At 42.5% G+C, this 18,275-nt stretch overlaps 1 protein-coding gene across 1 annotated transcript in view; it reads right to left on the reverse strand.

Moving 5' to 3' along the window:
- ANKHD1 (ankyrin repeat and KH domain containing 1) overlaps positions 1–18,275 on the reverse strand; it is a 98,742-nt gene that overhangs the window by 41,711 nt on the left and 38,756 nt on the right. Inside the window, 8 exon segments of the mRNA XM_050311906.1 lie at positions 3,248–3,350; positions 3,962–4,105; positions 4,268–4,395; positions 5,013–5,100; positions 13,115–13,224; positions 14,664–14,855; positions 15,021–15,258; positions 17,523–17,617. Coding sequence (XP_050167863.1) covers positions 3,248–3,350; positions 3,962–4,105; positions 4,268–4,395; positions 5,013–5,100; positions 13,115–13,224; positions 14,664–14,855; positions 15,021–15,258; positions 17,523–17,617 — 1,098 coding nt within the window.

The following is an 18,275-nucleotide window of genomic DNA, read 5'->3' on the forward strand; positions in this document are numbered from 1 at the left end:
TGAGACAATGAGCAGGCAGCTGGACTGTGCAGTTGAGAAGTCTTGAAAAGTCAGAATGGAAAAGCAGGAATACCAGCTTGCCTTACTAATGCCTTTACCTCAATGAAAACCACATAATTTCCTAGTTTGACTGTCAACCTGGCCTCTATTTCAATTAAATCACACAATGTATCTCTGCCAGGATATGCAACTCAGTATTAGGCATAAAAGTCAGATATTGGAGTAAAAAAATATTTATTGAATTTATAGCTGTTGAAGTTACACAGAGATTGTCTTTCTTTTCTTTCTCCACACCATCAGACTGTCAGATTTAGCACAGGGATCCAGGGGATACCTTATATCGAGGGAATAACTTAGAAAGCCTACAGATTCCAAAAGTACTACTTGACTGTAAGGGAACTGTGGCCTCCTTCAAAGGAATCAAAGGCAGATGTGGGAAGCTCTGCACTTGAATAAGACTATTTGGTCTTGAGGAATTCTACAAAAACCCTGCACCCCAAATGAAAAATACTGCAAGTTACTGCCCACAACAGTGGAAAAGTCTAATGACAGCACGTTGACAGGCTGTGAGCACTCACGTCAGGCCAATTAGTTAATCTGTAAGCACAATTCCAGAATAACTAGGAACTAAAACAGATCTGGGGAAAAACTTAAAAACCCCTGATATGTCAGTGTCCAAAACCAGACTGCTTTAAATTCTGATGTGCTTAAAAACACCTTACATTAGTCAAAAGCAGGTGCAGGTGGAGCTGCAGCAAAGCCCTCACGGGTACCACAGGACAGACCCTCGGGCCTGCAGACGCAGCACACTTGGGTTTTCTACCCAAAAACCTCTTTGTGCTGAGCTGCTGCACCACAATTCCTGCTGAGCAATCCTGTAAGGGCAGCAGCAGGTACAGCCTGCCAAGGAAGGGATCTCCTGCCTCTCCCCATGGAAGCACAGGGAGCTGAACTGCACTGGGATTTCATTTTACATGGACACAACAGACACGTGATAAACAAAGTGCACTAAAAACTCTCCTTCCTAAGCATGTAGGAGTTGAGGTCTGGTCAGTCCCACCAACTGCTTTTTCTTCCACTTGATTTTTTTCCTCTGTTCATTCCAAGGTACCATCTTGGCCTGTAACTTTTATCTAAGCCTCTCTGGATCCACTGTCAGCTCTGGAATGGTTCTTTTTTTCAGTTGCTAAACACTGATATTAAATCCTTTGCCAAAATAATTATTCAAATGGTAATGAGCCCATATGCCCTCTTGCTTTACCAAAGAATAATACTATAATTCAAAATTAGACCATCAATTTCTTTTGGAAAACCTCATGTCAAATCTGAATTGTAGCAATAACACTTAAATGTGTTTAAGTTTTACATCTGATTTGCCCAGGCCTCTTCATAAAACAAGATGTCACTATTGTATTTCTTGCAAAACTCACACAGGTCCCTAAAAAGCAAATCTTACTGTGCTGAGGCTGAGAAGGCAAAGTGCTGCTCCCCTGACTCCCAGCAGGGCTGGGGCTACTTCCAACTGAAGGCAAGCAATGCCTTCCCCAGGATAAATCCTTTATCCCCAGCATAAAGTATCTGGTTATGCAGGAACATGACTGCTCCCCCCACCTTGGAAATAATGAACACACCTCAGCTTTGCCCCTTGCCTCCCAAAAAGTGTAGTGATGCAGTCTGGTGAACTGAAGCCACAAGTGACAAGTGGCAGTTCAGCACAGCACTGACCCTGCCCTGCAGTGAGCACAGGGTGTTTAGCACAAAAATAACATTTCCCTGTAAAGACCTGAGATACACGAGAGCTCTGCACACAGTTTTTGGGAATGCTGACACATTTGGGATTGCTGCACCTCCCGACACGCAGCACAGATGAGTTCTGCTGACACGCATGAAGCATGTCCTGAACCACTGCAAACAATGAGGTCTCCCTGTGCCAGTCCCAACACCACAAAAAACACACCTAAGGATGTGCTGACATTGGCAATAAGGTGTTTGCAACGAAAGCTGTTTCCTAAACTGCAATCAACTATTTGCTTTTCGTAATTTGATTAAATGGCATGAAAATTTAAGCTTTCAGCTTCAGTCTTCTGACTCAGCATCAACTAATCCCTCAGTGACTCCCAAGCACCATAAAACGTGCTCCCAGAACACTCCCACTCCGCAGTGCTAACAGGTACTGAACTGGAAGGGCTCACATGCTGGTATATAGCTTTTTGCAGGTTTATTTGAGCCAGAAGTTGTATATTCTTTTCATTTGTTTGGTACTCTCATTTTTATGAAATCCAAAATTGTTGCACATCTTAGGAAACGAGACAAAAGTGCATCTGAGGGGTCACACACATGGCATGGAGAGGGGCACGGCTGCACACTCAGACACCAGCAGGAACACGATGCTTTCCTCTGTTCATCTGTGCCCCTAAAGGGTTTTTGTTTGTTTGTTTGTCCTGGAAGGGCTCAGTGCTTCCTTAAACAAAGGAATTAAGCAGATCTAGCTAACAGAGCTTTGGATACTGCAGTATTTCAGATCCCCATCCAGAACTGTAGATCATTAGGAGTTGCAGTTTGTAACTTTGCACTTGAGAATCTGCTTCTCTTTCTGGGCTGACTGAGCAGATGTGAAGGATTTGTTACAGAATCCACAGCTGGAAACAAACTCCCTGAATACCATTTAATGACTGCAAGTAGTTTTAACCAGTCAGTTCAACCGTGTTCAAAGCAAATCCCCTGATAATTATGATTACTTACAAGAGAACTATTACTAACATACAACAAAAACTCTCCTGTAAGTAGATCTGCATTGGCATTTTACGGTGCCAACATTTTTGCCTTGCTACTGTAGAAACAGAAAAAGGTTGATATATCAAGTTCATGGATAACAGCTGTAACTATTCTAGATGACCGGTGTACAATATTCAGAAGTTAACACCACACCTAGAGTTCATTAACTTTTTTTTTTATCAGTCTGCATTATGGCAGTTACCACAAGCATTTTCTTCCAAAAAAACAGAATAAGCATTAATTCTAATAAATTAGAATGAGCATAATAAGATTAGAATAACCAGTGTTACTATGCTGTAGAATGCAGGAAAATAAGCAAAAACTATGCACTATGAAAAATAGTTTGAAGTTATACTTTGTTAGAGGTGTTCAAGAACTGATGGGGGCTACACTATGCATAAGCTCTAATAAAATGGTCCCCAGTCTACCAGTTTCCAAGCCACATATATTCTCTGAGGGGCTACATACTGACCTTTCACCACTCCCAAGAGAGGTGGGGAGTTCTCTTGAGGGGTTCTGTCAGGCTCCTGGGGAGGTACAACCATAGCGAGCGTGTGCACCGGGACACGGGGAACCTTCAAACAGAGGCACAGACACTCAGCTAAAAACACCTTCTGATGGACCACATCTTGGAGTGTTGATACAAAGATTCTACAGCACACACCACTGCACCCTTCCCAAACTGTGTGTGCTAAGCCACCTCTTGGTGTGACCTGCCCTGAGCTGTTTTATTGGGGATAATATGGCAAAGTTAACTGTGTGACTCTGCACGAAACCCCAAACTCCTTTAGGCTTTTAATCAACCAGCTCCACTAGAAAGCTACCTCTCCCTGCAGAGCTCTGAATTTACACAAAAAATGTCTTTCATATAACAAAATCATTTGAAGGGTACTGTCACAAAGGCTTAGAACTGTTGAAACAAAATACTAAGCATACACAGACAAGAAAATACTATTCTTCTGAGATTCTGAGTTTGGGACTATCCTTTCCAAGGGGCAAGAAAGGGAACAAAGCTCATGTGTTCTTCAGGTCCCTGCAGGTCACACCAACTCACTCTGTCACTGCCCTGCATGCAGACTCTTAAAAATGCCTTTCACTGTCTATGTTTACATCTAAATTAACTACTGAGGAAGTGCCTATTTGCAGCATTGATGGTGCTGTTTTAAGGAAACTCCTCATGCCTTACCTGAGACTGATCCTGAGATGGAGGTGTGAGCTGGGACAAGTCTGCTGCAGGAACCGACAGCACATTGTTGGGGTAATCCAGCAGGTAAGAAACCACATTTGTGTGTCCTCCCTTGGCGGCTTCGATGAGCATCGTTGAGCCATCCTGAAGGAAGAGTTTGGAAATAAAAAGCCAGAAGATGAGTTTTGCTCCCTGGTGCAGCATGTAAGATGTTTCTATGGTTTAAACTTGCAAATTTACTACTCCTTTAATTGAGTTCTGTGGTTCTTTCAGTAGCTGTGGAAAGTGAGAGCTGTAGGTGAATACCTTGAGCCGGTGAGTAGGATCTGCCCCGTGAGCCAGGAGGAGCTCAACCACGGCCAGGTGACCTCCAGCACAGGCCAGGGACACCACTGTGTGATCATTGTTGGCTGTAGCCCTGTTCACGTTGGCACCTGGAAAGAGATGATCTTGGAATTAGACACGAGGAAATCCTGTCTAATAGAAAGTTTCAACAAGTACTGTATTCTGTAGAACAGAGATAAACTTGACTCTTCTAATCTTACTATTCCCTACACACTTTAAAGCAAGGCATTTTCAATAACTGATTGGCTTCTACACATCCTCTTCCTCCTCAGTTTGGGAAGACAAGGCAGTTTAGAACAGTAACAGTGGGCTTGGAAGTGGTAAGAGAAAGAAAACACAACTTCCAAATGTTCATTCTGAGCACTGAACAGCATCACTCTGTAGTGCAATGGCTACTGATTTAGATGCTTTTTGCTGTATTTTTTCTGAAGGAGGGAGTGATTTTTTAAAGAAACTAAAATATTTACTGTGCTTCAAATCTCTCTATTAATCTATACAACAGAGTAGGAGCACTAACTAGCAAAATATTCTGTAATTCATTCTATCATGAACTACATGAAATTCAAAAAAACCCTTAAGGGTTTGATAAATGCCCTTGTACACTTAACAATTGTAACTTAACAATTCTGAACATGGATCACCGACATGCAGCATTGTAAAGTGGCATTTTAAGTTTTTTAAACAGTTCTTTAAACTAGTATTTTACCTTTGCTAATAAGGAATTGCACAGTGCATAAATGACCAGCTCGTGCAGCCTTCATGAGTGGGGTTCTACCACCTTCAGATTCATGCTCCTAAAGAAGAAACAACAGATGTATAAATAGGCAGAAATTATATCATTGTTTCAGCTTTTGAGGCATCCTGTGATGGGACCAGAAATATCTGTCTCAGAAGAAGATCTATAAGTTGGTTGTAATAAATATAAACTGACTGGAGTTGATTTCCATGTTACCTGTAACACTAAATTACGCTGTCAAAAAGTGGTATCACACCAAGAAGTTTCCTTCCTTACACACCCCTTTGTACTTCAGTGTTCAAACACTTCACATAAATGTTACAGTAACTTCTCTCCTCAGAAAGGGAGGAGTATTTAACACTAATATCACCCAGAATCAGCAAGTGTAAAATAACCACAAACTGCTGTGCCACAGTTTGGAGCTGCCCCGTGCTGCCCACCAGACCTGCAAACAACATTTATAAAACACGCTGAAGAGGATCAGTAACAAAAATGAGACAAATCACTGCAGGTCACAAGAAGCCTCTGATTGAGAGGACTGGAGAATAAAGATGACAAAAGGATGATACAAACCAACATAAAAGGAACGAGTGACAAGAGCAACTTTCTAAATTAAAAAGTTTCTGAACACTGGAAAGATGTGGTTGAATACAACTGTATTAGAGCAGTTACAAACTAGACAATGTGCCTGCTATGTAGACATGATCAATACCATAAAGAATGCTGACTAATGGTATCAACCCTCCCACAGAACAAGGAGAGAGAACACGACCTTCCTGGGAACATTTGTATGTGCACTCTATATTCAGTATTATCCTATATCCAGTAATATTCACTCTGATCAATCATACACTAGGACCACGGGGTTTTTAATTAAATATCCGGGAGGCCAAGCTCTAAATTCACTCTTTACTTCGTGGTTGCATGTACATCTGACAGTGAAAGTTAACATTTAGTACTGACAGTGGATGAAACTGCTACTTACAAATACAGACAAGAAGAGATTTGACAGAACAACTCAACTCCTTCCCATAGTTTCAGTATTCCTGAAAAATCTGCATATGTCCTTTGACATATGGCTTGCTTTGGTTGCAAGCTGCACTTTAAGTTAGTTTTCTGTTCATAAACTTGAGGAAGAAACCTCTTGGTTGGATGTTCTGTTGGAGACCGGCCCTGTGCACCAGTCCAAGCCCATCCCAGCCCATCTCCTGCTTTGCTCCTGGGCCTTCCTGAGAGCTCCGTGTCATTGTCCACCACTGCTCTAACACATGGCTAAACCCCACATTAGTGCTCTGATTTCTGTGTTTATTCAGTAGTACAATACACAGGCAGACAGAAAACCTGACAGACTGATTACTGAAGCCACTTGCCCTTTTTGTAAATAAACAGATTCCCCTCCCAGGGCATTGACTGCTTGACTGTCAATAAATACCTGCACACTTCTGGACTGTCTGCATGGCAGAGATATTTGCAGGACACGTAACCTAATTATGTGAACATGAGGCCCTGTGATGTGCAAGAATTAGCAGCATGCCCTTGAGCTCTGATGCTTACTCTGGTATTTGGCATAGTTTTTCCTTCCTCAGCCACTGCCAATAGGTCCTAAAAAGCCAGAGGGTTGCTGTGTGCCTGAAGCACAGCAAAGCCCTGGTTCTGCTGGCACATCCCTCCCAAAGGAGCTGTGGATGCAAAGAATTCCTGACCACCACTCTGCTCTGAGCAGGACCTGGACACTGCTGCCCAAACCCTTTCATACCCAGCTCTAAATCCCCACTGATGCAAAGGTGGCAAGATGCAAAACTTATTTTAGGCCATGTTAGGTGGTGAAAGCCATCCTACATTGCACTCAGATGTAGCAGATAAGTAGCAGTAAGGTGCAATTATTTACAACGTTCTGCCTTCCTAACAGACTTCACTGTTGGAAGTCTTAAAACACGGATGCCAGGAAGAGTCCTCATTTAAATGCAACGCAGTGATTCTGCCCAGTTTAACCAACTGTCACTTCCTCAGGCAGGCAGAACTTGATCCTCAGCTACTACACACTTCCAATCCTCACAGCACCACACACGCCATCAGTCCAGCCAAACCAAACCATTTGGGTGCCCACCTGCTGTAGATCTTCAGAACTTATGGCACTTTGATGGTATTTTTCACATTGGAAGAGAGAAATGCATATTTTATTTTAAGACTAAATTAATTCTCTGACTCCAGCACTCTCTTTAGCCCTAATAACTGGTAGCAGACAGCATCAACTCAAGTTTTAAGGGAAGACATCTAAAACACACCAAAATAAGAAGCTGAGCCAGTGCACTGCCTTTGTCTACTCACATCCTGTCTTTTACCTGGAATAATCATGAATTTCAAAGATTATATATACCTATATATCTATCTCTTTTTAGATACCTCTGTATCTCTTTTTTAGCTTCAGTGGACAATCAAAATGAGGGCAGAGAACACAAAAGCTGTCCAAAACCATCCCCTATCACCTTCCCCATATGCTTCTTCCTTGTATTCATACAAAGGATATACAAATGTTTATTTTATAAGAACAAAACCCAGCAAATTGTCTCCAAAGACAATTCCCCAGGCTCTCTGCTCTGTAGGATTCACCACAGTACCCTGTCTCTTGTCACTGCCCCAACCCTAAGAAATACAGCAGTTAGTACTACCAGAAAGAGGCTCTGCCGGCCTTGGAAAGCCATTCCCAAACCCCTTGGTGATGTGCTCTCCTGCTGGTGCTGCTGGGATAGAACATCCAAGAAGAATTTTCTGTGGCTTTGGGTTATAGATGGGAAGTGGAAAGTGAGAATGTTGCCCAAATGAGGCAGGAGTTCACATGGTCTGCACCTTTTCCACTGGCACTCAAAGAGGAGATGAGATTCCAGTCAGCAACAATTATCCTCCTTCTGGACAAAGAAATACTTCTGAGACAAACTGATATTTCCAAGAGCAGAGCAGAAGCAGAGTCATTACGAGGATCTTATAACAATAATTTGTATTTTTCAATTCTTGACTTTCAGATCTCTGAGTTTAGCAATTCCAAGATCAGCTACATAAAGGCTTTCCCCACACATCATTTGCTGACTACAAAAATGAGCTTCACGTGCCCCTACCACCTTTTGCTTATCTGTAGAACCCTAAGGACCAAGTCTATAAAGCCCAGAAATCCCTGAGTTTCCCTAATGGTTCAAGAACCAGTTCAGAGAAACACAAGAGCTCCTTGGATCCCTCACTGTAATGGCAACACAGCAACTTCCAGAGGGTGGTTTCATTCAAACCCATGAAGCACTGGCTGCTCCTGCAGATGTTTAAGTGGTGCCTCATGCACAACCCAGAGTGTCACACACATCTAGGACGGTGAGCTCCTAATTTAGGATGCCATCAGCTGAAGGCCAAGCAATGAGCCCTGCCATGACAGAAACCTGCCTGTAAAAATAATGTATCATAGGAGAAGAATTAAGAGGCAGTTTGATGTGTTTCAGGTTTTTTTGCTGCTAGAGTACATGGAAGCCAGGTAGCCAGTTTTAGTCTTTTAAAGAAAGCCACATGTGGAATTTTAACAAGTATTGAAGAGCTTTGGGGAGAGCCTGACAGTGTTAAATGAGAAAAATGCAAAGATGAAGCTGTCCTCATGGGTTTTCTCCCATCTATTTCAGCATAAAACCTCCCAGATACCCTGTAGTAGGAAGGTGAACTCCATCACTGGATCAACTCTCCTGTGCAGCTGAGCCTCATGCACAGCTGCAAACCCAGATTAGAAAATCCCAGTTTAAAGCTCTTTTATGGATGGCCCAGCTGGGAAAATCTGGGATCTCCTCGCTGTCCAAAACAGAACAATCTCTCTTCTGCTTTCACTGAAAAAGATACAACCACCTCATCAAGAGAAGTGTCACCTTCAAAAAGGAGACCAGAACCTCCTTTCATCCGGATGTGATTCTACCTCAAAAGGGAACAGGAATCCAAACAGGTCATTTTAGTTTATTGAAAGGTAAACAGCTTAAAAGCAGGATATCACCTCCCACTAAATATTATCAATACTCTCTGTGAGCTTTACAGTCCCTAACCCAGTTCCTGTGGGAACAGACATGTACCCTGCATGTTGTACACTTTATACAACCTTTGAGATGAAGGTGACTGCTCGGAAAGACACAAAGAAGAAACAAAAAAAGAGAACTCCTTTAGCAAAAACTATCCTCTCACCTTTGAGATTAGACAATCCTTGCCACACAGGTAAATAAATGTATTACTCAAGTGCTGGTTATTTTTTCCTGAAGATATTAAAGCATACGACTGCTTTCAAAATGTTTTTATCGATTCATATTTCAGAGTACCCCACCTCCAAAATTTTACTCCTATTAAACGCAAAACCAGAAGTAGGTGTTCTGTCCCCCATAAAGTTTGCAAATATGTAAAATTTACACTGGTCCAGTGGCAGGAGCTCAAGATGAGACCCTGGAAATCCTTAATCCTGAAGGGGATGGAGGAACTAGAATGCAACTACGGCACAGATGGGATCACAGGCTGAAGGCTTCAGCTGTGCCTCAGATTAAGTCATTCATATCCTTGGCAAAAGCAAGCTCATCTCAAAATGCATATATTAACAAGGAAAGGTGTGGGCCTGCCAGCTAGTTTTGCTACAGATTTTGACAGGACAACTTTGTAAGGACATGGAAAAGATCCCTAAAAGAAGGGCATGAGAAAAGCACTCAAGAATTGTTAGCAAGCCAGAGTTCAGGAACAAATAGTCACAAGGAGACACAAATTCATCAAAGTACCACACTGGATTGAGCAGCTCTCCAGCAGACAGACACAGATGAGCACTCTGACACTGCTCATTTCTAGTACAACATGTCACTGCAGAGCTTTACAGAAAAATTAACTACAAACTGAAGAAAGTTCATCCCAGCCATCCTTTTCTTTGACTTCTCCTGGTTCTTACAAAGCCACGTTGCTTCATGAGTCTAACAGAGCTCTCAAGGTTTTCACTGGTGCCTGAACTGAATTACATGTTTGATATCTAGGCCAGAGGATCAGTCCCTGAAAAGCAACAGTTCCATTTTCACTTGCCAGAACAACACCTGCTTTGTGCTGAGACGTGGTGGTGACGATCCCTCCCAGTTCAGACAAAACTCTGAATCATAAAGTGATCATGGAACGGTTTGGAGGTGGTCAGAACCTTCAGTTCCAATCCCTTGCCATGGGCAGGGACACCTTCCACTAGCCCAGGTTGCTCCAAGCCCTGTCCAGCCTGGTCTTGGACACTTCCAGGGATGGGGCAGCCACAGCTTCTCTGGGCAACCTGTGCCAGGGCCTGCCCACCCTCATTACAGAACATGCTCAAAATTTAGCTCAAGGTTCTGTTTTAGACTGAGAAACTTCAACTGGGCAGGAGCACCTGCAGGACTCAGCTGAGAAGCGTGAGTTGAGTAACTTCAGCCCAGTTGGAAGATGCCAGTTTTCAATTACACAACACAGGAAACCCCCTGACAGAAACACCTTCTGCCCTTTGAAACCATTTGGATAACCCAGCACTCCCAAGAGGCTCCTCTCCACACCTGCAGGCTCAGAGCCAGTACCTCAAATCCCTCTCAGTCCTGACCTCCTCACAGCTGAAGAGAGACCCCTGAGAAGCCAAGAGAGATCTGAGGTCTTAAAACACATCACATGCTTTTCAAATAGAGAACAAAGGCTCTGAACTGGGAGGAAATGGGAGAACTGATCATGACAGATCTTGACATCCAGTGTTTACTGTTCCTTTAGCTCAAGAGTATTTGGGAAAGAAAGATCAACTTCCTTTCCTCAATCTTGAATCCATGGGTCCTTGCAATCTCGTCCTTGCAATCAGAGAACAGCCCTCAGGCCTGTTTTATTTTACTGTTCAAGACTTAACCAGCATTTTCCTCAAAAAGGGTAAAATGTTGCAAGTCTAAACCTCAGGGATAAGGAAAGTTTCCAGTGAAACAACAGTGAAAGCAATCTCAGGAAAGACGAAGTTGCAGGATGAAAAAGGAAAGGAAGAAAAGCAACTGGAGATGTACTTTCAGTTGCTGGGTCTAAAACACCAGCAGGAGAGTAAAATTAGCTGGACAAACAAAGACCAACTAGAGGTCTAAGTCCAGACCTTTGATTCCCATCTTCCTGGGACAATTTGGTGGAATCATCTAAACTCATTGAAATGAAAACTGAAATCTAAAGGAATAATCTCCCATGGTACTGCCAATCAGCCTCTTCATACCCAGCAGTAAAGCAGCACCCTTCAGAACCTTTCCTCACCCCACAAGAAGATAACAAATCTACTCAAAACAGCGCCCAGCTTCAAATAAAGCAAAGCAACACAAGGGTTTGAATGGAAACTGTTTCAAAGCTGAGGCACCTCATGTACTGTTTTACAGGTTTTTCCCCCATTTTCTTACAATCAGAACTCAGAACTGACAGATTTACGTGGCAGTTCTTCCTTTCAAAGCAATTTTCCTTTCCTGCCTTACTGTGTTTTCCTTGCCTGCTCCACATTTTGACTGGCAGTACAAGAAAATGAAGTGAAATCAAGTTTCTCTTCAGGAAGGCCCAAGATCATCCTCAGCAATACTGATCAGAACCAGGTGCTGATGGCCACAAGCACTGCTCACCCTAGTGATGGGAGGGGGAAAACGACAACTCCAAGAATTTGAAGTGATATTTAAGCAGCCACTCTTGCATGTTTTTAAAAATTTATGCATAGTATTTTGTTTTTCTTTTTTTTTTTTTATTTGTTTGAGACTTTGCTCCCCCCCACTGAGACACTCCACAGGTTAAACCTTTATATAACCAAGTACATCAATTTTTTTTTTAAAATACCCAATAAACCCACCAAAACCAATTCTGCCTCTACTAAAGTGGCTGATGCTCAGTACCCATCACTGAATCGAGCAAAGTGCAGCACATGAGCCACAAATCCCACAAACACATATTCCTCTCTCCATTAACATGACCTTTCTCCCTGACAAGAACAAATAAAGCAGAACGTTACTGAATAATTAGTAAAGCCTGAAAAAAGTATAAACCAAAGAAGAGCTGAAATATTATTCCCAATTACAGTACTAATTTATTCATATTTGTAAATATAAACTTTAAACACTTCATTAAAGAATGAAATTTAAGTAATTTCATTAGGTGTTCCAGGTTCTATGATAAACTGTTCTGGTATTCTATTTTTTTAAAAGGAACTAAAAATCCCAAAGTATCCAACCAAAACCCCAACCCACTACCCAAACAAAATAAACACAGAAGCAGTGAGTGTGTGAGGGGGGCAGGGAAGGAGAACAGTGGGAGGAAAACAAAAAGGCAACCAAAGGAACAATCTTCCCTGCTTAACCCTTGTTTGACATAAGGCTCCTAAACTCCTTTGGAAGACTAATGTATCAATTGCTTTTCACTGATTAAAAGCCAAATGTTACATCCCTGTAGCTGGTGAAGAGGCAGTTTTGGGTCTCCTGCTACATGATGTGAAAGAAGTACAATTAAGTAAACAACTTAGATTACATCACAGAAAATAAACACAGGGAAAGCAATGTGCTAAACCCACGAGTTAGAATAAAGAGGGATCAGATTATGCTGCTCATTTTAAAGGCATTGCTTCATTTGGGGTTTTGTGCTGCAGTTTGCAAACTAACAGTGTTCACAGTGACATGGAGAAGCAGTAGTTCCTAATACTAAAACATTTTAAATCCAGAGCAGTGGAGCAGGTAAATTCTGATCCACAGGGGTCTGGGAACAATAAAATAGCATAATGACTGAAGGCAACATAGAAGTATATCCTGCTAAACAGTTAAACTTCTGGATTATATCAGAATGAAGATAAACAGCTGTCACATGTGTAAGCTACACTAATGGATGAAAGATCACCTATAAGAACTTTTATTTTTTAGAGCAAACAGAACATGCAGGCTTCAAGAAAAGCTGCTTTCATGCCTCTTTTCACACCCCTACATGAATCTTAATTGCTAAAAGTGTTTCCCTGCTCTCTAAGCACCCAGATCTTGCCATACAGTTTGAAACCAAAGCACTTTCCCCACAAGACACGGCAGAGGCCTTACCAGATCAGCACCAGCCTGAAGCAGCACATCTGCCACATCTGTGTGTCCATTCTCACAGGCGTAGGTCAGAGCTGTGTCTCCCGTTGCTGTGGTGGCATGAACATTAGCTCCTGCAAACACAACAGTGGTTTCTTACTGGACATGTCCTTAGCAAGTGTTTCATACTAGATATAACACAAAAATCTCTGAGAACAGCCACATCCTGCTGAGCAACAGCCTCCACAGTCCAAGGGCACTACATTTCTCATGGTAAAAATCGCTCTCATAGTAAAAATACTCTGAGGAGAGGGGATAAGCCAAGGCTTGGAAAAAGCATGACTGACAATCTAAACACTTAAACCTATATGCTCAATTATTCCTACAGTCCCTCTACAGCAAGAAGGATTTCAGTTGTTACAGCAAATAAAAGTGAATCCAGACAGTTGTCTAGACTATCCATTTGACCCGGAGCTGTATGCCAAGGCAAACCAGACAAAATGCATGTCGCTGAATTAGTATTAATACAACAAGACCATACACTCCTGCAAAGTTCCCTTCTTCCCTGCTCTTTAAAAAATCACTTGCTTTAAAACCATTTTCTTGAAAACATTTGTCTGGCTTCCTATACACCAGCTCTGAGAAAACTACAAATCATACGTAACACATTATTGTTAAAAAAAGAAATGCCAATGTGATTAGCCAATTCCTTATTTTCAAGGTGTGAGGTATATTTAGAGGCTCCCTGATGCCAAAACAAGGCTCCTCAATTAACTTTCTACACTATCAGCAGTGAAGTGCAAGCAGGGAGCGTTCCAAGGGAGCTGGTGACAGGTGGTCACATGCTGGTGTCACTGCACAAAGCGGCGCAGTTGTTACTGTCCCTCGATGAGCAGGGAGCTTTACTTTCTAGAATTACAAATCCAGATAATTTTATGCTTATTCTTAGGAAAGAGCACACAAACTAATCCCTTTCCACAACAAGGCAGATTTCCAAAATACGGTCCTTTCTTATTTATTATTTTAATAGAACACTTTAGACTTCACCAACTTTAAACTGAGAGGTGAACACTGAAGTACCACTTTGCCTCAACTCCAGCAAGATTTAATTTACTGCTGTATAACGTAGCAGCAAGACTCGGCAATCACAGAAATTCAGCATGTTCCAGGACCTGTCTTGCACACTTCCCAGGGGACAATTCCTAAAGAACTGGTTATTCAGGGTGACTGAATGAGATAGCCAGGCTCAGTCAGAGCTGGAGTAGGATGCAAAACCAAGCATTATCTGTATTAAAATTTTGGCCTAAATGCAGATAGCTGGAAACAATGTTCCTAATGATTGTGGATGCTTTCTAGATGTGGAGCAGGATCCAGTGCTCCAGGAGGCACTCTCCTCTGTTAAAAGTATCAAACAATACTGAGGTGCAACATATGCTTTCTCCTTCTTGCTAAGGTGTCAGAGAACAGTTCTTTGTTACAACGTTGCCACTATCAAGCCCGGCTATCTTCAAAATCACACAGAATATCAAGTCTATGACCTCTGTGAGCTTGATCACTTGCACTGAACACATACCTGCTGCCAGCAAGTATTTCACCAGTTCAAGATGACCTTCTTGAGCAGCTTCCATCAAAGGTGTCGAGCAGCCAAGTTCTATATCAGCTCCTGCCTTAATAAGGAAGTCAGCGACTTCAGAGAAGCCTCCACAGCATGCCAGGGTAAGGGCTGTTTCCTGCGTTTCTTCTGTCTGTGCATTTATATTTGCCCCTGGGAAACAAAAAAAACAAAACGTTCCTGACCTGGCCAGACACGGGGTGGGAAGGTGAATGCTCATCCTCCCAAAGTTTGGGGGTCTTGTTCTGTGGGGAGCAGTGAGATCAGAGCAATGTGATGGCAGAGCATCACCCTGTGTCCTTCCCAGCGGGATCTCACCTTGTGCCAGCAGCAAGGCCACCATCTCCTCGTGGCCCTCGCGGGCAGCCTCCATCAGAGGTGTGTAACCTTCATCGTTAACCTCCTCCAGGTTGGCTCCCCGCTCGATCAGAAGAGCTGCCAACTCCACGTGCCCCCCACAGGCAGCCAGAGTGAGTGGGGACTCGAAGGAATCCGCAGGCATGTTCACCTGGGCACCGCTGTCCAACAGCAACCGCGCCACCTCCACGTGTCCGTCCTGCAAGGCAAAGGGGAACCCGGGGGTCAGGCATCGTGGCAGTCACTTGACGCTGGAGTTCAAAATACAACCATACTAGGTCTGAAAATAATCCTAAAAAGACAGAATCTTTTACTTATGATGGTTCAACTATGACAGTTACTGTAATACTTGGATTTAACAGACACTTAGGTTTCCACGTACATCTAAATCAGGTTTAAATGCATGAGGAAAAAGAGCTAGATATATGCTGGGTTTTTTTTCTTAAAAATTACAGGATAAGATTTTCTTAAATGCCCAGCACAACCCCTAGGACACAACAGTAATAGAGACAGCAAACAAGCACCATAAATAATAAACCCACTCCATGACTAAACCTCAAAACAAGCAGCAGAAAAAAAGATTTTCTCTGTAGTTGATTCACAGCTACTACAGACAAAAAAAAAAAAGTTATAAAGCTCAGAATTCCACTAATTCCCAAAATTAAAGAATTTCTTCTGCATTAACAGCAGCAGCTTCAAATGAACTACTCATTCATCGTTCTGAACTTTCAGCCAATAACTCAAACAGGTAACACAGAGCTACAGAAGAGGGGGCAAGAATGAGATCAAACATGCACCTCCCATCAGTACTTAAGTTCACCATGAATCAGATCATACGTAACACCTGAGATTGACAACAATCAAGGCTGCACATTAAAGACAGGCTGCTGTTGCCAGAGAATCTGGCTAAGAGCCAACAGCCACCTCCTGAAAGGCATTACCCTGAGCGTGGCACTGTCCTGACCCAAACACAACCACAGCTCTGAGGCACTTCTGACAGAACTGGTGATCAGAGACCAGGCCCCTCAGTGTCCTGTACCTGACACTTTCATTAGATGGGAAGAGGTGAAGGCTGGGAACAGCCACAACAACTCGGTGGATTTTTTCCCCTTCTGCAAGGGTGCAGACAAATGATAACAAGGAACAGATTTCTTGTTGTGGAGCTGGGACTTCAAAGGCTTAGTTTCTTCTGAGTGGCTTTTAAAGGTCAATACACAGTCTGTAACATCAGAACACCTAGTCTGAAACACCTAAGAGCTAAAAACATGCAGGCAAACCTCACAGCTGTCTTCCCCAAGCGAGGCCTGCAAGTCAAGCCAGTGCTCTGACTGTTTCACCAGGAAAGGAGAAAAAAGGGCAACAAAAAAACCCAACCTAAGCAGAACAGTGGGCTGATTAAACCTTTAGTCTGTAGTCATGCTGCAATCTCCTTTAGGTGACAGCACACACCCACTGCAACTGTGTCCTTTTGAATTCCTTTTTGGCAGCAGGCTCTGCTACAGGGAAGACTATTCAGGGATACTATTACCAGCTCACTATGGGAAGACTTGGACACAGCTCACGATGTTATAATCTGACCTTGGTCTCTTGCATCATCACCTCACAACTGCACTGAAAGAACACTTGATCCTCCAGCTCTAGAGAGCCTGCAGGAACACTGCAGCCTGTCTTTCAAGGATTACAGGCTCCTGGGAGCAAATTCTGTTTCCCCCTCTTCGCTGTACTTCCTATGGAAACAAGGTCCTTGTTCTTTCTTCAAAGAAGTTCCCCAGCTTGAAGAGCAGATAAAAGGTCACCCAAGGTCTGGGCAAAAATGGTTGCAGACATGCTCTGACATAACAGTACACTCTTTATGAAGATGATGCTCTTGGATTGGGAATTTTTTACTCAGTGGGTGCTTTGCAATTATGAATTGGCCAAGAACTGAATTACTTTTGAAAATAAAACTATAGGTAAAATAAGAAAAACCTCACAACCCCATTTACAGAAACCTAGAAGAAAGCAAAGTCATCTCTTCATGCAAAACACTTCCTGCAGTGGTGAAAGAAAAAGTGTAAGCATGAATCATCCAGCTCAGTGCACTTCTGTAGGGCTTATTCCATGATACTCTGAAACACCTTATTTATAAAGACTAAGGTGGGAATGCAACACTTATCCTTTAAAAAACAATCAGTGACTTGGGCTCAACCTACTATTTCACTGCACTGTAGATTAATCCCTCTTAACACTTCACAGAGGGAGCATTAAAAAAACCCCCACATTACCCCTCCCCAAAATTACAATATTTTTTCCTTGTGAGCAGTTAGACTGAGAAGCTGTGGGAGCTGCAGTAAAGGCTTCCTTACAACAACAACACACACCCTCCCTTGCAGCCTCCAACTGTTAGCTAAGGCTCACTCCACTTTATCACCTCGTGCATTCCTCTCTCCCAGAGCAGGGAGCAGTACAAACACAGGTATTTACCATGCAGGCCTCCATCAGCGCCGTGTGCATCTCGTCTGTTTTGTGTTCTTGATCAGCTCCAGCTTCAAGCAAAAAACGAACCATATCTAAATGGCCTTCAAACGAAACACATCAAAATAAATGAGCATTTCACATTATCAGCTTTTAGTAGTACAGACAATGCACTCAATGAAGTAATTCAGATCTTCATAGTTTGCTATTACAATCTTTACACATTATAACTGGTAAACTTCAAACAGCCTTTCCCAAAAATACTGCTCAGCTGACAGTGTTTTTAAAACCTTCTACTGAACTTTACCAAAACTTTTTTTCAACTCTGTTACAACTTATGTCATTTTAGGTTTTGCCCCTTACAAATTTTTATCCCTTCAATGAGCATCCTCCTCCAAGGCAAGACCTAACCTTCCATAAAACTGACAGGAAAACAAGGTAGTTCAACTATCTTGCCAAAGATAACACAGGACATCTCTAGTCAATGAAGATTTTACATTCGAAACAAGAATGATGCTTCGACACATCCAGGAGTGTTATCACTGGAATTTCTCTGTAAGGAACCACCATAAGCTGCAGGAAAGCCATGACAAATCCAGGTGCAAGTTTGCACATGGGTTATACACAGTATGTGTCCTCCAATTCTAATCACAAAGGCAAAGCCTAAAGTTACTATGGTAATAATCCACATCCTCAGAGTTTCTATTTATACAAAAGCAATTGTTGGAAAACAAACCTTGGAAGCACACTGGATTACCCCTA

The sequence above is a fragment of the Myiozetetes cayanensis genome, unplaced genomic scaffold (genome assembly GCF_022539395.1).
Source record: "Myiozetetes cayanensis isolate MyiCay16 unplaced genomic scaffold, myiCay2020 scf17, whole genome shotgun sequence".
Lineage (NCBI taxonomy): Eukaryota > Metazoa > Chordata > Aves > Passeriformes > Tyrannidae > Myiozetetes > Myiozetetes cayanensis.